The sequence below is a fragment of the Tachysurus fulvidraco genome, chromosome 8 (assembly GCF_022655615.1).
Source record: "Tachysurus fulvidraco isolate hzauxx_2018 chromosome 8, HZAU_PFXX_2.0, whole genome shotgun sequence".
In the NCBI taxonomy this organism is placed as follows: domain Eukaryota; kingdom Metazoa; phylum Chordata; class Actinopteri; order Siluriformes; family Bagridae; genus Tachysurus; species Tachysurus fulvidraco.
The window spans coordinates 17803485-17828712 of NC_062525.1; the positions used below are offsets into that span (position 1 = coordinate 17803485).

A 25228-nucleotide genomic window follows, 5' to 3' on the forward strand; every position below is an offset into this window, starting at 1 on the left:
CTTGAAACCTGCTTATAAAATTTAAAAACATAAGAGTCTTCATAACCGTCTCATAAGGAAACTGAAAATCTGATGATTGGAAAGCGAAAATTTGTCGGTTCTTTGGATTCAGTAGCTAAGCATGTACTGTAGTGTAAAAAAAACAGAAACCAAAACACCAGGGAGAACTCCAGCTATTTCTCTACTGTTTAATTGATGATTATTTTTAAACCAAAATCTGTACACAAATGTTTTACAGGCATGAAAGATGAGTAAAGACACCATATGTAACTAGTTTGTATTGTTTCAGAGCAGTTTAGTTTTGATCAAATGTTTCACTCGACAAGTCTGACACTGTATTTAACAATGCTTATTGATCAGATAGGATGTGAAGAATATTCAACATTATGAGCTGCTCAGCCCACTGGGGCTTAAAACATTTAATATGTTGTCACTTATGATTCTAAATTTATAATAAATACATTACTAGCTATGAATATTAACATTAAAGAGCACAGCATTGTTCAATGGGGGAAATTTTTCAGCTTTTGTAAGGTTTTCTCTTACCGGCAGCAAGATATGTGCCAATTCATAAAATGTATAAGCAACTCTTCACATATATAATCATTTTTGCTCTGTTTAACAAGTATGTTTTGGCAAAAGTCTTACAATTTCTGTGCCGTGCCAAGCCAAAAAAGAAAAAAAAAGGAAAAAAGAAAAGACAGGCAAACAAGCATTTAACAGACATAATTATTTTTCATCTAAGCAGCCCATAAAGCATTTTAAAACATACAAATTATTTTTTTTTTTTAGGATTAGGAGCATTGCTCTGTACATACGCAGACAAATTGCACTTTATACATTCCCAAGAATTTTGTTCTGCTGCTTCACAAGAAACTCTCTCAATTACCAAAAGTTCACAGTACAGTATAACCAAAAAATTATGTCATGCACACAAGTAACATACCACATTTCGCACACTCTTTCGACATTTAAAAACAACCAACTTTCAGTTTATTAGCTGCAGGATTCATTGCAGTAAATGAGAACACAAAAACGTAGTGCACTAGACTAAAGAATATCAAAAGGCGTTCTTTATGAATATTAATTCGTGAGAAAAATATTGTGACTGCCACAAACAAATGAGGTGGAAGGATCCAGTGCTGTAGCTTATGATGTGTATAATTATCAAGAAAGCATTTTGTTTTCAACCGAGATCGACGGGGGTTTTAGAACAGAATCAGCAACGTGATAATCGCACAGTAAAACAGTAAAAGCACCAACCTCAAAAGACTTTTTTTAATTCCTAAAATGTAAATATTGTGTATGACAAAAAGGGATAAGCCTATTGGGATTTGAATATACTACACAATAAGTCATTTTCTTAAGCTCCTGCAAATTTCACATAAAAATGTATTTAAAAAAAACAAACAAACAAACAAACAAAACATGATCCGAGTTATATTTTACATATCCATTAAAGTGCATTTCTTTCTAAATGCCGTCATACGTGGGGGGGGGGGGGGATCCTGCAGATGATCTAGGTATTTTTTTAAAATTTGTCCTGTTAGTCTAAGATTTCATTATTTGTCAATCATTACCTCATTGTCTTGACTCAGCTAGCTCTTACTTTCCGCTGCATAAAAGTTCACAGCATTATTTTTACAGAAGTAAAGCATCGGCTAAAACGTCACATGGGAATTTGCCACTACTAATACCACCACTACTACTATTCATCATAAAATCATGATATTTGATGTTGTCTCCATTATGCAAATATATAAGAATATGCAAATTCTACCCCTCTTCTACCTTTTTACTGAATGTTTGCACTGTAACTCTTGTACCTTCAATTTGAACTAGAGCCTCTGTGTCTCGGGTCCAGCGTTTGAAGCGGTTTCCCAAAAGTTCAGACAATTATTTCATGCGGTTATTACATGCTTCCTTCTTCAGAGAAATATAGACCGAGGTTTAATCCGTGTCCTTTTCATGTCTCAACTTTAATGTGTGTAGGAAAAGGTTCACAAGTCATCTACATTTTGCCAGGGTTAAACATAAATTTTTGTTAAGTGGTTAAGTATTTATTTACATGTAAAAGGAGCTACACTTTCTATTTACAGGTTCCCCAGCAATTCTAGTCAGTTTAATGCCCTTAAAATGTATTATCTACGTCGGAGATCCTTGAAGTACACTGGTCTAGATTGAAGGCAACATGTATATAGAAATAAAGACATTCTGAGCTAAAAATAATTAAAAGGAACCCGAAAGCAAAAGCAAAACAAAAACCAGACAACAGTGATGATCACAGCTGTCTGAGTGGTTTTTGAGGGACTGAGTGACTTAGCTGCATATCCATCCTCATAGGTGTGAAGGAAATGAATTGCCTAAGTTAGGCTTGGCCCAGTCCTAGGTGTTTGCTGAAGGCACTTCTAGGTAAATCTTCCATAGAATAGCACCTTTACATTTTGATATTTGTTGTAGCCTGTAGAAGCCCTTGAGTGAGATGGAGAAGTGAATTCGATGACTCACAGCAGGCAAAAGCCCAGGATGTATTGTATGAGCTTGTTCCTATTGGCCTGAGTTTGGAACATAGGGCTCAGCTCCAGTTGACACACACCGTTCTCACAGCGCTCCTTCAGCACCTGTCACACAAACACACAGTCTTTCCTTTATATCTACATCTCATTTATAAAAATGGATCAAAATGAATATTCAAATATTTCTGTTTGTTTATTCGTTTATTATTAATCTCACCGCCAGTTCCTTAAACGTTCTGACTGTATTTTTCACGAGGTAGTGTGTAGCACTTTCTCCTAACAAAGAAAACAAAAGAAATTAGAGGAAAAAAAAAAGGTAGACATATAAACAGTTAGTTTGTGCAGGCTGCTGGAGACTGACCATAGGCTGCCACCCCTTTCTCAGTGCGTGTGAGCAGATATTTGAAGAGCTTCTGCGTGTATTCCCTCTCTGCCATGGGCGAGAGCAGGCTGTGTACAAATATGGCTGCCCCGCTGTAAGCTTCCAGCACGGGGCTGAGCACTCGCTGCATAAATGTGAAAAACTCCTGGTGTTCAGACGATGGGCTCACCTGCATAAACATTTCCATTATTAATAAAATATAATCACATCACTGCCATAACCTCAAATTACACAATACACCCCCACCCCCAAAATATCATAGATTAGTCAGATATCTGATCACTTAAATGCTGATAAAACTAGTATAAAAATAAATTAACATTGGATTTTATTCATTTTTACATATAGATATGTAAGCAACTTAAAACCATTTTAGAAATGATTAATGCAGTATGCATGACCTGCTACGCATGTTACTGCTGGGGGAAACCTCAGTGTTTCATGACTTAAGACGCAAGTCTGTGCTCATTGCTCAATGCATAATGGAAAGGTAGGCAGTAGGCTTTAACCGTGCTACATTACAATGCACAATATGACCGGTACAGAAGCCCAGATGTCAGGTTCGGAGAAAGCCTGATTCCTAATTCCAGTGAAGGAAAATTAAGCTACAGCATACAAAGACATTCTAAAACAAATTCTGTACACAAGTTTGTGGCAGCAGTTTGGAAGGAAATAAAGATGGTCATCTGTCCACATACATTTGACTTACAATAAAGTCATACACAAAAGGATCACAAATTTATTTGTTTGCTTTTATTTGAATAAATACCAGTATAATACCAGTATTCGGCCATTTTTTACAGTTCACCTTCAGATACCGGTCCCTTTGCTCCTCTCCAAAGTCACTGTCCTCATCTTCTTCATCACTCCTCCAGGACAGAGGCTCTGGGAACTTCTTAGGCCAGGGTTCCTCCGAGGGGCTCAGTTCCTCCTGATCAACCTGCACAACACCATGTAGATGTAGATCTCTCCATATATACTATGGTGTAAACCCCAGTATCTGGACATTCAGCCAATTTTCATAGACTATGAATCCCATCAGGCTGGATCCCATTTGGATCAATAATCAGTTCACGTCACCAATGAAATAAAAAGATTAAACTAAAAATACTATTGTATACACCATCCACTTTATGAGGAACACGAGCACACGTTATTTAAAGAGAATCATTTGGGAGCAGTACAAAGCAAAAATATCATGAAGATAGGTGTTAAGAGTTCTCCCAATTTTTCTGTATTTAAATTCTTATACTGTGCCCAAGCAGAAATGAATCTGCAACCACTTTGCAACACGTTTGTACCCCAATTATCATCTCATCAATTTTTACTAAATAAAGTCAAACAGAGCAAGGAATTTACAAAACCATGATTAATGAATATTTAGAAAAAGCACTTTGCAATCAAAGCTGCTCCCAGTGAACCAGTCACCATAATACACACTGGTATTACTGTTTAACTGCAATAATAATAACAATAAAAAGTATTTTAAACAACACGTGCGATAACAGAAATTTTAATACCGTGGAATATTACTTGTGTGCAATATGTCTGTTAGCGTAACTACTTACTCGTGGTCTCTTTTTTTCTTGTTGTGTATATACTGTATACTATATTATGCCTTTATTCTTTTTATATATATATATATATATATATATATATATATATATATATATATATATATATATATATATATATATATTCTTTCTTTTTCTTTGCTGCTGTAACAGAGAAATTTCCTCACTGTGGGACGAATAAATCTTAAATCTTACCAACATTACAGGACTGAGAAGAAAAGAGCAAAGAAAAGAGGAAGCTGAGCAAGAATAGAAGTGCTTACCTCGGCAACAATAAGCACTCCATACTGGATCAGTCTGGTCACAGCATCATGGAACACCTGGTAGACAGTCTGACACGGCTTTGAACAACAGAGGGAAGAGCAAGCAGAATACGATTCATAAATCACACACCAGACTTGCTAAAAGGACCGACAGAGCAAGCATATGATTATCCTTCCTTTTACTCTAAACATAAAGTTTCCATCAGGGACCAAAGTCTAATAGTCTTTTTTTTTTTTTTTTTTAGCAAAAACTCATCAAAATATTATAAAAATTAATAATACCTATTATGAATTTGTGAATCATGCCATTGTCCATAACAACCCCTTACATTCCTAGAAGTAAAAGTTTTTTCTACTCTTTCATTCAATAGCTTTTTTAAGCAGAGACTTGAAGATGCAAACATTTTGATTATGGCCCACATTTTATTGTAGTACTCATTGAAACTCATTTTATCAAGTAAGGATTAAACCAGTTGCTGATAACTTAAGAAAATTGTTATGAAAAAATAAACATAATTAACAGAAAACCACTGACATAGATATTTTTTTTAAATGCCTTTTTCTCTGACATTGGTTTTGGGTAAAAATTATGTATATTAATTTACTGTTCATGCATACATGATTAGCATTTACTGCAAATTAGGGCTTTAGCTATCGAATATTTTAGTAATCGAGTATTCTACCGAAAATTTCATCGATTAATCGAGTAATCGGATAAAATGTATTTTTGCTCAATTAAAGAGCAATATTAAATATACAAGAGAAAATAAGACTGGTCTCTTAAAATGAACAAATATTGGTTTCTTTTTTTTTTTTCAAGAAAAATTTACTTTTATTTTTTTTAAATGTATAGTATGCAATGCATACAACAATATTTTCTATCAAAAATAAACATTTAGATATGACCCATTGTTTCTCTGTCTGTACTTGTACTGTGAACAATGACAAAGTTGACGGAGAAGAATTAAGTACATTTAAGTGCCAAAATGAACCCTTTTCTGAGATGCAAACACAAAAAAAATAAATTACTTTCAAATTACTTTTTTAAAGTATCAAAACTAAGGCATACATTAAAATAATAATAATACAAAAATACTGCCTTTAAGTCATGCAACTTAACTTTCAGAACTAAAAGATTCAATATCTACAGCACAGGCATTACATTAGCCTTTACAGTCTAATTTGAAATGCTTTGTGGCAATTAAGAGGCAAAAACATGGAACTAGAGGACAACACCGAGTGCTTTAAGTATTTATATATAATCAGAATATAAAAGCCTCTGTATCTCAAAGTGTGTGTGCGCTTTAAACGTCTTTAAAGGAGCATGTGATTGCAATGAAGAAAGGTAAACATATCAACTGAGGCTTGCCCACCGCTTTGAAGCAATGTTTCCTGCTGCTGAAAACAGACGCTCTGATGGTGTCCCAAAGCTTGGACATTTTCTGTCATTTTCTCCTGTTTGTTTCTTCTCTTTGCTCATTGCCATTGTAATCGCACCCACACTAGCACGCGCCCTCAATTCACAAGACCGCTAACTCCTCACGTCCCCTTCCACTTTGTGGGCGTTGTCTCACACACACACACACACACACACACACACACACACACACACACACACACACACACACACACACACACACACACACACACACACACACACACACACACATACACATACACATACACACACACACAAACTCGTTTCAGCCCTACTGCAAATATTTATTGTGGGTGGCTTCACTGAAATAAGTTTCTGTTCCAGGAAAGGAAACAACTTATTGCATCACTACTTAAGGTCCGGTTACGTGACAAAGAACTTACCATGGCAACCATCACCTCATTGGAGAGGAAGTGGGAGAGTCCTGCTGCACGGCAAATGAGTCTCTCTTGACTCAGCAGAGTGGATGATGTGCCGAGTTCACCTTCTGTGACCTGCTCCCTCAGCATTGCCAGAGCACTGCAAGCTAACAATATAACATTCATTCATTAATAAGCGGTAGCTTATAATACATGTGTAACATTGGCTGCTAAGGCATGTGCCATATTCACATATTTAAATCAATTATTTTATTACTAGTGTAGAAAGCCAAAAATACCCATTACATAATGTATGTGTTCTAATGTAAAGGTGTTTCCACGTGGTTATGAAAGAAAGGGTATACTAAAACCCGAAAGGCTGTAAGAGGGTTTCCAGTAGGTAGGTGAAAGATTTGTTGCTGCACCATCTATGATGACCTCTTTGTGGTCTGATTTACAAAGAAAGGTGCAATATGATGCCAGTGAGAGAGAGGAGAGGGGGAAAACAAAAAACCCCAATGGGGAACGACAGTAATGGGGCACAAAATGTGTGACTCATTAGCGCCATCTTGGGACAGTTTTAGATAAGTAATGCTTTAGGGAATCATTTTCTTTAGTGCAGATATAGAACATTAAATAAAACCTGATGCACAAGTTCCTTTGTCCTTCAGGTGAATTCGTAAGTGAACACACCCACTTTATTTCAGGAAAGACGATTAATCTGATAATTAGCGGCATCAGACGCATGGAAGTAGTGAAAACTTTAAAATCTGAAGAACAGGATGAACTCCACGGTCAGGGGGGACTTTATGTAAACTGCACCATGACCACAGTCACGTTTTCAGGTTGAACTGGATATGACTGTGTATCTCTAGGTGTCCAAGACAACATACCTATGATGGCATCAGCAATGAAGACGTGGAAGAGGCCGTTGCTGTAGAAGTTGAGCTCAAAGAGTGCTGGCACAGTGTTGCTTGGTGCAATGATAAACTCTGTGTTCCTGTTAGTGCTGGTCACATTCACACAGTTTCCCAGCAGGTTGATCGCATGCATCACCACATCCTCAGAGTTCCCAGAGAACCCAAGGTCAAAGTCCCGCGAAAGGATCTCTTCCTTCATGTTGAAGAAGTCCTCCACCAGCTTGGACAACAGCACACCCTTTAAAGAAAAGTGATGCTCCATTAGCACTGAGAAAACTAGCCAAATTATCATGTATTATATATATATATATATTAAATATTATCACTTTATTACAGAGTTAACTAAGGAGGATTTGTCTGACAGAGGGTTGGGAATCTGAGCCCTCACCTGTCTGTGTCTGTACAGCAGGAGACAGGCCACGATGTTAGTAGACATAATTGCTGACGACTTGTTGGCGGCTGTGACGAAGTAAAACAATTCAAGTCACATGAGTGAAATCTATCAGGATTTGTGTTTTTTTCAATACACTTTTCATCCTATTTTATTTGTATTATCAATGAAATTTTTAACACTCAAAAATAACTTTGATGACTCTGAAGGTATTGCCAAAAAAAAAGAAAGGGGGGGGAGAGAGAGAGAGAGAGAGAGAGAGAGAGAGAGAGAGAGAGAGAGAGATCTGGAGTCTATATACAGTTGTATGCAAAAGTTTAGGAACCCCTGACAATTTCCATGATTTTCATTTATAAATATTTGGGTGTTTGGATCAGCAATTTCATTTTGATCCATTACATAACCGAAGGACACTAAAGTAATAGTTCAGTAGTGAAATGAGGTTTATTGGATTAACAGAAAATGTGCAATATGCATCAAAACGATGCATATTGATGTGATTTTTTTTGTTGGGGTGCCCAAATTTATGCAGCTGTCTAATTTCGTTTTGATGCATATTGCACATTTTCTGTTAATCAAATGAACCTCATTTCACTACTGAAATATTACTTTAGAGTCCTTAGGTTATTTAATATTTTCCAAATATTTATAATTGAAAATCATGGAAATTGTCAGGGGTTCCTAAACTTTTGCAGACGACTGTAAAGGTTTACTTCATCATAATGATTTATGGCAAATTCAGAGGAGTCACAAAGAAAGCAGGATCATGTTGAGTTTATATTAAACATTTTCATTTAAGCTGGCATTCTCCCTTTTACCAAATACATTGTCCTTATAAAAAAGCAACACTGGCTGAGTACATTCAACACACAAGGGAATGTGATTGGCTGTGAGCACACCACCACAGGGAGGATTAACGTCCGCTAATAACCCCTAAAATCGGTCAGCCAAGTCTGTAGAGAAAAGTCTTTAGAGAAAGCTGGGAGACTGCGAGCTTTTTGAGCACTCTTACTGAAGAGAATGTGCTTGGCCAGGTTAGAGATGACCTGCCTTCTCCAGGGCTCGTCAGACAGCTCTCGGGAATCCGGGTGTTCTTCTTCTTCTCTATTAAACACAGCCTCATCTGGTCTGTGCAGAAAAACACATCTTTCACAATAAGAGAAACGTCTAAGCTTAAACAAATAACAAAATACGAGTAATGTACGTATGAGAAGGTTGTACCGAGCTGCGATGATGGTAGGGATGAGGATCTGCTCTAGAGTCAGCGGAGCAGGCAGATTTCGACTTCGCTGCGTGTCAAGATACTCCTACAGAGTAGTAAAAGTGAGGGAAAAAGACATTTGGAACACGGAAGACAGAATAATGGTATGGGAGAGATGGAAAGATTTCTGACCTTGAGAGAGAAAGGCTGTGTGAAGTCCACACGCACACAGCCATAGTTCTTCCGGAGCATTCTCCACACGCCACAGGCCACTCCCCATAGGCTCTCATTCTTCTTAGGCTTTCCCTACACACACAGCACAGAAAATGATACTATAACATGCTGCAACTTTTACACTTAACGTGTCTGAAGAAGGAAGAAGTATAAAAGACCAATTTAGAGTTTAACAAAATTTTATAAATATTCTGAATCTCAATCATTATAATATATACATAATCACATACAACCATTGCATTAACTGTCCAACAAAGCAAACTAAAAAAAGTTTCCTAAATTTTGGTTGCTTTTGGCTCGCTAAGAAATAGAGCTGCTCCGATCAGCATTTTTGGGGCCGATCACCGATTACCGATCACCAAGATCATGATCTGCCGATTGGCGATCACTGCCGATCACAGAATGGCAGGGGAATGGGAATCTTTTATCTATAATCTAGCAGAGTTTGCACCATTTTTAGAAATTAAATTAACTCTAAATGAACTGTATTGAGAAAAAAACTGCAGAAATTGGCTACAGTCAAGATCTTGAAGAACCACCAAGTGTTTATTTTAGAAAATGAGAACTTAAGGCTACCGTAGGCCATCTTTCCCAAATAAGGCAGAGTAACTTAAAATTATTCCAAACAAAGAGGGGTCAGGCAGACCAACACACATCAGATCAGCTTAATGGGATGTAGCCTCTTAATACACTGATTACATTTTATAATTGGCAGCAAAATGTACAACTTGTTACACCAAAACTGGCTATTGCCCCAAAGGACAAAACTGTGTTGTGGCAAGTGTTTTTTTTTTCTGTTATTATTATGAACGTCTGATGTAGTTGAGGAACCAACTACATCAGATCCAAAAAATAAAATAATGAAAGCTACTGTAAGCCAATGCCATCCTTTCTAAATAACAAGGCAGAGAAACAAGAAGGCCAAGCAGATAGTTAACAACCAGATGAACTTGGGATGGTATGAGGTTACATAGGCCCAGGCTACTTGTAAAATGTAAATAATTTTTTTTATATATTTACTAAATTTATATATTTTTATATATATAAAATATATTTATATTAAATTTATTTTAATATATTTTTTTTGTGAAGCTAATATATACACTATCCTTCAGAAGCCTGTCAATGTTTGTGTTCACTGTTTGGTACAGCGTGTGGAGACACACATCAGTTAGGTATTTCCTGCCTGGAGGGTCGTATCGTGGATCAAGGCAGCTTAGCAGGCGACGGAACCCTTTATCCTCCACAACGGATAGAGGTTGTTCGTCGAGACAAATGAATTCCATAATTCTTAACGTGATGTCTTTCCACCTCGTACTATCCCTGCTGTATGGTTCACGTCGTTTAAATGCATCACTCACAGTCGGCTGATTGGGGGATGGGGATGTTGTTGGCTTCGGCTGGTTTAGTTTCTTATACTCGGCATATTCAGTTGTATGGCGTGTTCTAAGATGCCTGATCATGTTAGTGGTATTAAAATGCCGGTGCTTGCTTCCACCTCGAGGGATTTCATCACAACATACATTCCAAAAAGCTAACTTTACGTCTTTATCAGACACTTTGACAAACTTCCAGACGGGAGAACTCATGTTGCCACTGGTAAGCTCCGCTCTGCTGTTGTTTACCTGTGCGCCGTGCATGCACGTGTGAAAAAGTCGCGCGAGTAATTTACGTCACGTGATTGGCTTTTTTGATCAGCGCTTTTGGGGTCCGCCGATCAAGTTATTTTTAGCCAATATCGGCCGATCATGATCGGTGGCCGATCAATCGGAGCATCACTACTAAGAAACATTCAACATTCTGACTGGAAACCCTACTGAGGATTGGAAAGGGTTAAAGATCGTGCACCTCTTTGTCTCTCAGGCTTTTTTCCCTTACCAAAGCACTCATTTCCTTCTTTTATACCAATAGATTAGGCAATTTGTCCATTTGTGAAAGATGGCAACATTGAGGATGTATATAGAGAGTGTATTTTAAATGATAAATGGTGATAAAATGTTAGCGTGTCCTGATGTGGCTGTTGCATTGCTGCCAGTCTGTTTTTCTATCCTCAGGCAGTCTGCCACATTACACTACATTTTGCTGTAGGCTCGTGTTTTCCGAAGAACGATTTTATGATTAAGAGCTTTTTTAATTAACGACAGCTGTTAATAAAATGTATTTTAGGTTCATTACAGTTTCTGACTCTTACCAGCTGCTCGCTGTTGTAGTTGCCCTCAATAATGCGATCGTAGGAGATGCCAATGGGCACGATGAGCACGTCTGGAATGACACCGGCACACAGGGTGTCCACCACGAAGGACAGTATGCCAGCATGAGCTGGAGACGGCTTTCCGCTGCGTGAACGTGTGCCCTCTAAATAAACCTCCAAAAACTGCTTCTGCTGCAAAAACTCCTCTATGTACTAGCAAAGAAAACAGCAGCAGAGAGAAGCATGATTACATTACAAAACCTTCAGCCCTTAATTAACTTCCACAAAAAAAAAAAAATTAAAAGGAAAGAAAAAAGAAAATATTTCTTCACGGAGGCAAAAATGATGACATTTCGATTAAACATGGCTCATAAACTGTGTGACTAAACACCTACGATTGACTTTCACATTTTCACTTTAATGCAGAACAATGACATTATGCAAATCCATTTCTGATTAAAAGTAGTCCAGTAAATACAATCATATGTTCCATTGAGTTACTTTTTCTTTCCTGCTCCCAAACAGTTTTGAAAAATTCACTTCAGTTTTATTGCCTTGTTATGATTATTGTGTCATAAAGGAATTTTTTTCTGAGCCAGTTATTTCAACAATATAAAAAGAGTCACAAACACTAACAAATGTAAAAGGAGCTAGACTCTGGGGTGGTGGAATCCTAACAAGGGATTTTTTTTTTATTTATTTAGGATTTTATATAAATGTATATATCCCACCCAAGTAAGACTCACTTGAGTTGACTCATAGGGGATAAGAGGTTTATCCACATATAAGGTGTAATTATTGAGGGGGGAAAAAATTCAAAATCTTAAAATGATTATATTTGTACAGATGCCAACACAATTAGGGATGAAATATAACAACTAAAGCGCATTTGTCTAGTTACCGCATGTAACAGAGCTCTATAAAGAACGTCTTTCTTCCCGTCTGCGGTCTCATCCATTTTACGGCGAATGAAGAATCCTCCCAGTTTGCGAATCAATGTGCTAAAGGACAAACATAAAAAAAAAAGAACATCAGCACAATGTACATTTCGGTAATGTCACACAAATAAGTTGTTATAAAATGTCCCTCACCTGAAGATAGGGATGTTGAGATTGTTGCCTGCTGCAATGTGTGGTGCTTTGATGTTGTGACAGAAAAGGATGAAGGTAATGAGAAGATAGTCGATATGAGACTTGTGCACAGGCAGGAAGACTAGTGGAGCATTGTACTGAAACACACACAGGAGAAAAAAACAAACAAACACAAAGTACAAATGTGTAATCTGATGCCAAAAAGAGCTCTTAGAAGGAGATTAAAAATATTGTTTTTTTTTTTTAAATATAAAGTTCTTAAGATCTAAATACCTCAGTCGCAGCTTTCTTCACCATCTCCAGCTGTCCTTTGTGGATCTGGATGCTCCAGAAGAAGCCATTAAACAGCTTCAACAATGTCCATCCAGTCAACCTATATCGGTTTAAATTCAATTCAAATTTTACAAACCGGACAAATTACTCTGAAGGTTTGGGTCTAATCGGATTAGTAGAAGTAGACAAACCTGATGAGGCTAGGTGAGATGTTGGCCACCATTTCTTGCAGGAAGCCTCTGGCCTTCCGCCTCACTTTGCTAACAGCCTTCTGGTCTGTTCTAGTCTCTGATGCCACGTCCTCTATAGCGCTCTGCACCCTGTCACGAGAACACGGTGACTCTGGACGTCCTTTTCAACGTTACACTCTCCATCACACAAAAACTACTATACTACTATAATCAGTTCCTGCCTTGTGCTGTTGAGGACGTTGTCTACCACGTTGCGGGCGAACATGTCTTTATTTACATCCCTCTCCAGGACAAACAGCACATAGCTGAGTCTCCGGGCCAGCCAGCCTCGGTGTCTGTGTGCAAACACATGGAACAGTTAGAGAGCTACACAGAATTATATGTGCAAATACAAAACTCTCAACCTGCAACCCATAATCCAATCGACACATCTGTGTCACTACACGACACGAACCATGTTTCTCTTTGTGGTAGGAAAAACCAGCTAAGCCTACAGCTGGTGTTTGTCACAGGAGCCGGACTGGAAGGATCCATTAACGAGCATGGTTAAAAATGAATGTCACTGGTTTCCACTCCTTCACCTGCTGTTTTCCATTGGACTCCCATGCATATACTTAGACTGACTTTAGTGGCTTGGGTAATGTGAACCAGGGGAGACATACTTGAATGAGTACCAAAAAAACAGGTCATAGTATTACAGGACAGTTTACCTTGTGTGCGTCTCATTGATGTAAATTACATTGCGAAGTCCTAATGAAGGAATGCTGGAGTTAAAAAGTCTCCCCTGAAACAAAAACATGTAGAAGATGAGTGGAAATATTGTTTAAATTCCTTCCTGACCAGCATTATTCTTATTTGTGGTGAGGCTGGCATGTAATTTACTTAGCACAAGGGTAATTTCACAAGAGGCAGTCGTTAACTAATACATGCAGTATGTTACCATTTATTAAAAACATTTCATATTAAATCAATAATATATTAATAGATTTACTTGAAATATTTTGCATTCCAAAAGGAGTTAGCTAACCTGACTCTGGGGTGTGCAGGAGTGACAGCATCTTCCCACGAATGGCCGCTTCCGGTTCAGAAGGCCGTCCTTCCAAGTGCTGGCCAAAGAATGCAGGAAAGAGGGGCTGCAGCTCCGATCCTTTAAACCGAGCAAATAGAGAATACTAAACTATACTCTATGAAGAGAATATCCGTGAATAAAAAACATCCGAATACTTATTGTGTATACGATATTGTGTGTTCATTTCACAAACTTTGACCGTACACTTTTTGACAAACTCTCCCTCATTAAAGGGCCGGGCAGATTTTGCTGTTTCTGCTGCCACAATAAGCTTCACTTTTTGATTTTGCTTTAATGAACATAGTCTGCTGGGAAACCAGACTGTTTTCATCTCCTCCGCCTTCTGGAACTTCTGCTTTACATCCAGGTCCTTATACTTCTCATAATGTTTCGTTTCATAGTGTCTTCTTATGTTCTATTCTTTTGTTACAGACACGTTAGCACCGTTAGCACACGAGACAAACAGGTCTGTCCTTTATATTCGTGAACAGATAATCTGCCTCCCACCGGTCTTCAAAGCTCCTACAGTATTGTCCATCTTTCGTTTGGCCATTTTTGTGGAGGGTGGAATTAACTTGCCCGATGTGACTGTAACACGGTTGTTAACGACTGTCAACAGAGAATGAGCGGCGCTTGCTGTTCGTGACTACACGTCAATACAGTGGCATGGCATTCTGGGATTTGTAGTATTTGCGGCTATCCAGTGTAATGCACATCGGATATGATCTCGCGGGCCAAATATAATTACACCGCTGGCCAAATTTGGCACTCTGGTGCTTTCCATGATGGTTTTCATGTACAGTGCACATGACGAAATAAACAAATAGTCCAAAAGCCCAGTACGGCACTCGAGGTGAAGATGACCTACTAACCAAATAAACCTTGCAATACTACCATGATCAAAATGTCCTGATAAAAGAAATGGCAGACAGTATTTCTTGCCCGTTCTCAGCAGTGTCATTTACCTGCTCCTCACAGGGATGTTTAAGACGGCTGACTGTGTGGTCAGGACTGCTAGCCAACAGCACGCTGTCCTGACCTCCCAATACCATGTTGATTTCCATTCTCTCACCTTCACACCACACACGCTATAAACCTGGGGGTCGGGGGGGAAGAAAGAACAAACAAGCACAAAATGGAGTGTGAATGCTTTCCACACTTCACTGCAGAACACACATGAGCTGAGTAATATGGATTTAAAAGACAGATGATCCCCGTGCTTTTAACCTACAGGAGAAACGTGCCGAGGACAGCAGAACAAGAGACACACGTTCTGCTAAATCAGCCATATACAAACATTTTAGATGTTTAAAGAATGCCGTTTTTCATGTTACAGGAAGATAACGTTCATTGCCAGATCTGCTTCAAGCGGTTGAGAATACACAAAAGGGGAAAAAAAGGAAGAAAAATATTTCGACAAATTATTTTAAAATGCAATTTTTAATTTTGTTAACAATGAATGATCAGCAAACAATACTATTGTTATCAGAGTATGTTACTTTTGTTAAGATATTTCAAATATAGATGACTGTGTTATTGAATTTTTTATTTTAAAAGTTCAAATACCCGTAAAAAGCCCTGTATAGTTTCACAAGCCACTTCTAGCTTTCATCGCTAAATGTGACCAAGAACCACCTTTGCAAGAAAATTGCACTCGACTTGCAGAAAACCACACAACAACAACAATTACTCCTAAAAATCTTCAGTCATAGTGTTTTGGAGTAAAAGTTCATAGCAAGTCTATTATATCACATCAAAGGTCTTGTTTGTGTTGTTGGATTTTCAAATCTGATTAGATTTGACACACATATTACTCATATTGTCATTAAATACTTACCTAATCATGAAATACTTATAATTCAGGTAAAATGCTCTACTGAAAGGTTGGGACTTTATTAGCAAAACACCAATCTCTTAATTAACATTCTGAAAGTTTAATGTACTGAATTTAAGATGTCTTTGCCATATAATGCTCCCTGTCAAATATAACACAACGATGCTGTAGTATAAATACAACACGAAGGTTTATCACAACATATCGAAAACATTTCCTAAGTAAGGTTAAATATTCGGTTCATTTCCACAAGAATCTACACTGAGCATACACGGCTGTACTAAAAGCTCATATGAGAGAGTCGTCAGTTTGTGCCCTCTCCGCTGAGGTCAAGCAAAACTGAAAGACAACCTGAGAAAACAGAACTGAATGTAATTGAGAAGGTGAAGTTTGCGTTTCGTGTGCAGAAAAGGCGTCTCCTCTTACAGAAAACTCTGCCTGGCCTGCAGCTACGCTATCTGCCTTTGCTTATTCATTAATCTGTGCATGAGAGGCGTCAGGATATAGAGCTAAAACATCACACCCAGAGCTGACTTATAATCAGACAAATACTCTCAAGTGCCAGTTTGTCATGTTGGCATCGCATGCAACACTTTCCTGGGTGGTGGGGGGTCCACCTAACTTTCCATTTGATCATAACGACTCAATAGTTTATTTCCTTTTAGAGAGTATGTAATGGAAAGAAAGCAAACTTTATTAAAACAATATACCTCATTAGCATAAGATTTCGTGACCTTTCTTATCAGTCTCTGCTTGTCAACACCATTTTAGTCATCACACACTTCCTTTGTGAGAAATCAGTCCTTTGTCAAACTGATTCAGTTTCTGATTTTGATTTCAAGGCCTTAATAATTACAATGACGGCTAAATAAATACTTACACGTTATTGCTCATGGGTGACTCCTCAGGAGATGCTTCAAAATTTTAGTTAAAAATGTAAATCGGTGCAGCTGACAACTCCTTGACCACTGTAAAGTAATTAAATCCAAAAAACTGCATACTTCGTCAGAGTTCCAATAGGTCTTAGAGGAAGATTGTTTCCAACCAACTCAGAGCAAGAGTCAGCGAAGGCTAAACAAGGCTACAGAAAGAGATAAAGAGAGAGAGAGAGAGAGTGTGTGTGCGTGTGTGTGTGAGTGTATGTGTGAGAGAAAGAGACAGAGACAGTCCAGCATTTGGTCACATCACACCACCAGAACCTGAGTTCAATGAACTCTACACGGTCTGAGTTTAGTCCCTCCAACAGCTGACCAGCACGCTGATGAGGTGCAAAAAAATAAAAAAATGCACTGGATTCTGGCTGAGTGTCAGATCCTGCAGTAAAAAAAAAAATCCTGAAAGAACAACCGGTGCGATTAATGACCTGAGTGTACGGGAACAGCGACTTTAATTAGGTTTTCACCAAGCAACATAAGACACATTGGGTCTCTGGTGATACTGTCAGTAGGGGTTTATAAAAGATACTGTTCGGGTTGGAAAAAGAAATCAGCTGAGATAGTTTCACTGACTAAAATCATAGGTATAGTATTGGTTATTAGTCATTTAGTTCCTTAAACCACCCTGACAGAGTGTTTTTATTGGTCAGGATCTAATTACAATCTTTTCCTCTGCTTTGTCATGTTCATACAATGACTATTTCACTGAATTTGCCCAGACTGATCCAGAAACAGACAAAGGTGAATACGGACTTGTGACTTGTAGAAAAGTTACGATGAGATTGATGTTTAATGCTTTGCCTTTAATTGCTTTTCTATGTTCGGGTTCTGTCCCCACAAAAACAGCGTATTGTCCACTGAAGATCATTTGTTTTATGAAGCATTCATGAAAACCTTACAGGGGAAATCATACGCTGATGTGAGATTGTACATGATTAAACTTAGCTTAAGGCATACAGGAATATTCTCATAACTGATTAACTAGTTAACTAGATTAAGTAGTTAACTAGATTAAGTAGTTGATTATTAGTAATAACATATCATTTAGAGTCTAGATTTGGTTACAGATTAATGATTAGTAAAATTTTGTGTATTGTCCCAGGGACAAAAGGAGGGAATTGTGGTGGACATTTTGAATCTAAAGATAAGGCCTTGTCCTTCTATGCTTTTACCTTGTATCTGTAGTGACCAGAGACTGACAGAGTCATCGGTTGTTTTCTTAAGATAACGACAAGGGCAGTAGGGACTGGAGACGAGTTGTCGGGAATAAGGCATAAACAACGTCCAGTAAATCTTCTAGTAGGCCTTCTAGCAGACCTTGGCCCGGTCCAGATCAGCTTGATCAGGAGATGAGCATGCGGTCATTTTGAGCCAATGATTGATGATGTTTTGCTTTTACACATCTTCATCTTCTTTACTTGAGTTCAGTCTATAAAATCTTGATGTAATCAATTATCGTGGCCCTTCATCTCTCATGCTATATGCGGAGTGTTGGGTCCTGCTGCGCAGCCGAGCACAATAAATTGTGAAACCTTTTTTGCTCTTGGCCATCTACCAGTGTTATATGTTATACTTTAAATCTCTCAAACCTCAGAACTTCCACGACAGTTCAAAACTAAAATTTGGCCATTTGTGGTTTAATACTAGACTACAAATCATTCCAAAGGCTAAAAGTTAATTATTAATAATCCTAAGGTTGATGATTATGGTTTTTTTTGTAATGATGCTTTATGATGTTATTTAACATTGCATTATGTATAATTTATTGTGCCTACTAATTAATTAAGCAAGGTAGCTACCAATTAATTAAGCAATCAGCATAATGTACATTTGGGTCCACAGGTACGTTTGTGCATTTATTCGGTCTCGTGTCCACTTTATCCCAGTCAAGGTCACAGATGTGGATCCACACAACACTGAAATATGACTTCAGTATAGCCAATCCTCCTCCATCATGATGATTTTTGGGTGATGGGAATAAAGCAGAGAAAGCACGCACTAAAAAGGGAGAACATGCAGAGAAACTTTTCCCTGACAATAACCTGAGCTCTGTATTGAACTGAGGATGCTGGAGCTGAGACAGCAACACTAGAGAAGTTCTGGAGATGATAGTTTTTGAGTTAAAATGTGTCTTCTACAACATAATACATAATCTTAGCCGGTCCAGGAACCAGTGGGATAATACGGCCTGCGATCTGTTTACGTGACCTGTACTCCGACATCATTGAAGCGGCTTCCAAATCCGAGTTAACCAGAAGTTAATGGATCAGCCATGACTGAAACTGGATCCTCCAATGAAATATACCTTCTGAACCATGTGTAGTAAAAGCAATTTAAATATAGAGTCTTTTATCATAGTGAGACAAAAATGCATGCTCAGATTACCTACACATAGTGTTACGTGTAGTAAAAGTGCATTATATCCATTGCAGAAACAGTGCAGTGTGCATTGACACCAGCGTCCACATCTATACTGCTGTACATGCTGATAAAAGGATGCGAGTCGGCACTTTGAGTCGACTCCTTAGGAAAACGAGTACACGAGACGTTTTTTTCTCCTTCTTTCTTTTTTCCTAGATGTAAGCAATGTCCTTACTTATTCACATATCTTCAGTAACTGTTTAAATGCCGTGCTATTTTATGAATTAGAAGATGGGGTCGTGTAGGTTTCATTACATTTCAGTCAGCCAGCCAACGAACAACACTATAATATCGCAAACGAGTCGGTTCTAATTAATTCGAATGAACCGACTCACATCACTAAACATAGCCACAACGGTTAAATTCCATTTCATTCAGCCAATGAAAAACACTCTCTGATTTATAATATCGCAAACGAGTCGGCTCTAATGAATGTAGTGATTCGAATGAACCGATTCACATCACTGAAAAGGACCGACATTTCCATCCTTACTGTAGTGACTGGTGTGATATTCACGTGTTCTGTAAGTTAGTGTGTATTTCAGTAAAGTGTGATGACAAAGACGTTGTTATAACGTTTAAAAAAAAAAACATGGAAGTGAAACTCGACACTAATCCGACTCCATAGAAGGTTAGCACTGTGAGACAGAGCTAGCGTGAACACAGGCTAAACGCACTAGCTTGCTAACCTCCTGCACTGACAAGCGAATACAAACAAAGAAGAAAAACGAATACGGGCAAAAAAACGCAGTTTGTCTTACCGTAAAAATGTCTATGTTGTAGCAGACATCGTTGTTTTTTTTTCTAAAAGAACCTTGAGCTAGACGTGAACCTGTGTTGTCCTTGAACACACCGGTATCACAGTTCACTACTCTCTGACAATGTGTTCCTGGTTACCGCATCGTGTCTTTCATGTTCATTACCACAAGATGGCGCAATTTTATCGACACTTTACACCAATACGCCTTATTCAAGTTAGCCGATATAGATGAATGCACCAAATCGACATAGGCCACAAGAGGGCGCTAACTTACACAATAAATAAGCCACTAAGGAGCATCGTTTTGTGTGTGAAGTCTTAAAAAAAGTCGTTTTTAAAATGTCTGGATTATAAATTGTCTGTGAAATATCTCGATCACATCTACTTTTAACATGTGTAGCAGAGCAATTTGGAGCTAGTGCTCAGAAACTGTTATCTACGCACAATGTAAACAACAATAGTGTGCTCATGATTAGCTGTTGTTTTCACCCTAGTGCAATTATAAGAACAAAAGGTAATGTGCCTAAGTGTGTGTGTGTGTGTGTGTGTGTGTGTGTGTGTGTGTGTGTGTGTGTGTGTGTGTGTGTGTGTGTAATATTAACATGCTAGCAAATATTCTGCAGAGTAGAGTTTTTTATGTAAGACACATGCACTGTAAAAAAATAAATAATCCAAGCCCATTTATTTTATTTATTCAGATGCATCCTGCATTTCATTCAAACTAATCCCACACACATCCGCGCATCCCAGGGGCCGAGATTACATAACATGTTCAAACCAACTGGCAGTCTGAACACCTGGAAGGCACCAAGTTTTGATGTGTACTGTAATGGTAGATCTCCCTGAGCTCTGGTGCTTAGAGTTGATCTGATCTGTATCTGCCACAGTGGTTCTCTCCATTCTCATGCTAATGCTCTTCTAAGCACATGGAGGATAACTGGACATGCCCCATGTGCACAGAACTATCCTTTTACCCCAGCACTGTGGGTCTGGGGTTTCTCATGTTTATTCAGATGAAGATTGCGGATGATGCAAAGGAATATTTTCAGATTTTGCAGAGGCATGCAATAGGCTGCATCAATTACTTATGCTCTTGTTTTTCCCCCCATCATCGTTTATATGGTCAGTGCAGTTATGCATAAATAAAAATTCCATGAGCCCTAAATTATCCATGTGACTGAAATAATGTTTATTCCTACAAATAATGAAAGGTCACTTGAGGATAAGTTCTGTGCTTAAATACAAAAGAGAAGAGCAACTTAAGGATGAAATGAGCTTGTTTTAAAGTGCCGTCTTCTGAGTCTGAAACATGATCTCAAGCTTAAGTCTTGCCATTTAACTGCGTCTAATCTGCATATCTTCCTAATGGCTGTGAGGAAAATAAGTAAGGAATACCCTTGATATATATGTTTATGAGTTGAACTAAGTTTGCAAACATGTTATAGAAATAAAATAGCTTTTGAATTTGGTCATGATATTGGAAAATATTCAGGAAATTCGATCATTTAATGTTATAGTTTTGTCATTATTATTTTAAGTGAAGGTGTATTAGGTTTCACAATGCAACTCACACAGAGAGGGAAGAAATATTATTTTGAGAATATTAAGAAATAACTATTTTACATATATTCAGGATTTAATGTAAACCTTTATCTAACCTTGTCCATCTTTTAGGGACAAACATGGCATTGTCATTACAGGTCTGTTTAGCTTGATACTACTTAGTCCAGCTCGTCTCTTTGAGATAAAGACTGTAGTCTTTGGTAATAGAGCCCTGTAATGCTTTCAGTAATTACCCTCGTCTTTTTTACCCAAAGCTGAATAAGAGTGACCTTGTTGACTCTGTACCCCTTAAATTCCATTAAACAACACTGGAAAAGGTGGGATGCTTTAGATAACTGCTGAGAGTGGACTAATGCACCTGTTTCTCCATCTGCTTGAAAGCCATTATGTAACGTAGCGTGAGTGTGCAAGGTATCCGACTGCACTCCAACTGATGCCCATCAACTCCTTAGATCTGCCTGTTAACGCCAAACCTTAGATCTCAGCAATAATTTCTTCAAATGATGTTCGCTGCCCGGCTTCGATTTCTTTTTTATTTTTTTTTACTTTTGTGTTTAATCAAAACTATCATGTATTGTGTAGGGCATATAAAAGGTTGTACAGAAGAAAAGACATGTTAAATGAAGAGAAAATGGTCTTCCCTTGAGAGACTGTTAATTTAAAAGTCAATGTCTAGCAAGCACAGAAAGCTTTTGTGTTGTGGTTCACAATGCTATCACCAAATGCTCTCACCAGACTGGCAGACCGCAGAAAAAAGGGAGGCTAATGTCTGCTTGTAGGAATATAAAACAGCCCCTGTGCAGCACAGTTGATCTTCACCCACACCCTGTGCTCTGACAGCACCGATTAAGACTGCTTGAGATCTTCACAATGTTGTAGAATCCTGACCAGGACGTTCCTCTTTGACCCAGGTATTGTACTCTTCACTTTGTAATATATGGTGTTGTGATATTTGTTAGAATAGCTGTAATTGTGATTGGAAAGAAACCTTAAGAACAAATTTGTGTGAACCTCAGAATGCTGTCCTAACATCTTTCTATCTTGCAGTGTATAAAATGGCTTTAGTCGCTGCATTTCTTTTTCTTCTCCCTGCCTCATGGGCTTGTGCCCCACAGAAAGCTGGTAGTTATCAACCCATCAAAAATGTTTCTATCAAAGTGAGACACTTTACTAGAACAACAGCTGTGCTGCAATTTAACATGCATTCTTTCCTTTTTTTTTTGTTGTCTTTTGTTTTCTTTTAAGATTATATCATGATTTCCTGTTTCCCAAACGCCATCATCGCAAATGTTCCTGAGTGCCCATACGGGTGGGAAATAGGACAGCTGTCTTTGGGTGGTGTGTGCTACACGGGTGTCAATACTCCTGGCTTCTACCGCTTTACCATTCCTGATCTCACACCCAAGAATCTCTCGTACTGTGCCACCTTGTCTGAGGTGAAATCTTCTAATAATTCTGCAATAATTTCATAAAAAGCTCTCAGCCAAAAAAGCTGCTAAGTTACTGTACATCGCTTGTATATGTACAGTACAGCTGCACAGATGACGTGCAATGGTACATCAAATCTAATGGTTTAAATCCGACTGCAAAGATGTCTGAATCTTGTGTTTTTTTATATTTCATATTTCTCTTCTGAGCAGTATGTCGGAGGCAAAGATCCGAAATACATTTTCTACAACTCTATAGTCTCCAATGACTCGTCACTGACAGTGCGGAACCAGCCGGTTAACTACACCTTTAGCTGCACATACAGGGCGGCTTACTTGGTCAATAATGCAGTCTTCAGTCAGAGGTAGACCCTATTACATTGACTTTCTTTTCAGTAGCAGTAGGTCTAAGAATACATTCTGACCCAAGGACTTGCAGCCTTTTTACTAAATCATCTGCTTCTTCCAGAGTGGCGACGGTTTATGTCAACAATGGGAGTTTAGGTTCATTTAAGTCTCAATTGTCTATGAACGTGTTCACAGTGAGTACTGCAATCTCGCTTACATGTAGGGAGTCTTACAGTCTCAAATTAGAGGAATACTGATGATGTACTGTATAATGTCAGCTCTGGAGAATATCATAAAATCTCACCTTATTACTGTATATTTTAGGTTTTTGATTTTTTTTTATTTATAACTTAGAGCCAAATAAGAGCTTTATACACCTAAAACTATATATATATATATATTGTCATAGGCTAGATAAAGTATGGAGGCTAAATGTAAGTGCATTTCTCTGTATGGTCTGTAGAACTCTAAGTTCCTGTATGCTAAAGATGCTCCATATGTGATTGACACGTCAGAAATTGGCTCGGAGGTCTTTATCGGCATCGAAGCAAAAGGACTGAGTAATAGGTACGCAATTACAGAATTGACATTTTATTAAACAGTACACCGAATTATTAGTTACATGCATATCATACACAAATGTTCTCAATCTTCTTTTACAGATTTAAGGTAGTTATAACAAATTGCTGGGCAACACCAACTCCTTATTCAACAGACAAGAAGAGATGGAGCTTAATTCTCAATAGGTAAAGCTTTATTTTATTCACAGTGTCTCACAGGATAAATAATTAAAAGAACAATAATGGCAGAAACACTGAGCCTATATCTATGCCACCTTTTGTCTCTACAGTATGTCGGTTTGCTCTCTGTTTAATTCAACTGTTTTGTGTTCATTGAGTACAGCTGTTCATCAGATAATACGGTGACCATATTCGAGAACGCCAAAGACAGCCGTTCAATGTTCAAGTTCAATTCGTTCCGGTTTCAGCGACTAGAGAAAGTGTCCACTGTTTGGCTTCACTGTGAGGTTCAAGTGTGTGATGGTGAAAAGCTCTACTGTCAGCCGGTGAGCACGAAACATCACATGAAATATGAAACTGACTTTGCGACCCTATATGAATAAAACCTTTTTTTACTTTGCGGTTTAGACTCCATGTACATCTCGGAGTGTCAAATCCGAACCAGATCCACATGGAGGTGTCTTGACAATGGAGTTTCAAATCAAAGGTAAAGATTATTCGCGATAGTTCAAAAGATACGTATTTCATGTTGACTAACTGTTTCTAAAATGTGGTTATTTGCAGCACAACATTCTTCCAGTTACATACATCTCGCAGGTACTTTAAATGGAATTGTTATCATTTTTTGTACTCCTACAATACTTGTTTGCTAGTTTGTTATGATTTTGCTATAAATGCAGCAAATTTAGGTTGCTAACTGGACTGAATAATTTATAGAATTACTATTTTGTGTCACATTATAATCGGATGTCATTTGAAACCAAGAGTATATCCTTGGAAACTGAACGAGTGCTTTTTCTCTCCATTTCACAGGAACATTTCTGAGCATGTTGTGTGTGTTTCTTCTTAATGCAGTTTTAAGTTATACCAGTTTGTAAAAGATGTTCAGTGTCGGTGGGTATAAAATGTGCCCACTTTTCAAAACACGCTTACACTCATGCACGCACACACACACACACACACACACACACACACACACACACACACACACACACACACACACACACACACACACACACACACACACACACACACACACACACACACAGAAAACAGCCATACAAGTGTCTCAGGGAGTGTAAGACACTTTCCTCCTAAACGCTTGCT

General features: G+C 38.1%; 2 protein-coding genes across 3 annotated transcripts; one reads left to right on the forward strand and one right to left on the reverse strand.

Moving 5' to 3' along the window:
• Positions 1–168: 168 nt before the first annotated feature.
• On the reverse strand, positions 169–20194 carry gpam (glycerol-3-phosphate acyltransferase, mitochondrial). 2 transcript variants are annotated; one of them, XM_027140599.2, is made up of 21 exons: positions 20045–20194; positions 15059–15189; positions 14052–14171; positions 13735–13808; positions 13246–13359; positions 13025–13153; positions 12834–12933; positions 12561–12697; positions 12371–12470; positions 11470–11682; positions 9237–9350; positions 9065–9150; positions 8856–8971; positions 7841–7911; positions 7426–7690; positions 6557–6699; positions 4736–4813; positions 3707–3838; positions 2878–3067; positions 2734–2792; positions 169–2621 (listed from the first exon to the last, which is right to left on the reverse strand). In XM_027140599.2, exons 2-21 carry the CDS (start codon positions 15155–15157, stop codon positions 2505–2507), a joined length of 2457 nt encoding a protein of 818 aa, XP_026996400.2. In that variant the 5' UTR covers positions 15158–15189; positions 20045–20194; the 3' UTR covers positions 169–2504. The 2 variants fall into 2 exon arrangements, with proteins under 2 accessions (XP_026996400.2, XP_047673056.1); XM_047817100.1 differs by lacking the exon at positions 20045–20194 and adding an exon at positions 16808–17133.
• On the forward strand, positions 19669–25159 carry tectb (tectorin beta). Its single transcript, XM_027140600.2, has 12 exons — positions 19669–19807; positions 22342–22517; positions 22654–22728; positions 22852–23042; positions 23247–23398; positions 23503–23575; positions 23845–23948; positions 24044–24127; positions 24285–24447; positions 24530–24608; positions 24686–24718; positions 24935–25159. The coding sequence occupies exons 3-12, from the start codon at positions 22662–22664 to the stop codon at positions 24997–24999; spliced, it is 1011 nt and encodes a 336-aa protein (XP_026996401.1). The 5' UTR covers positions 19669–19807; positions 22342–22517; positions 22654–22661; the 3' UTR covers positions 25000–25159.
• Positions 25160–25228: the final 69 nt, after the last annotated feature.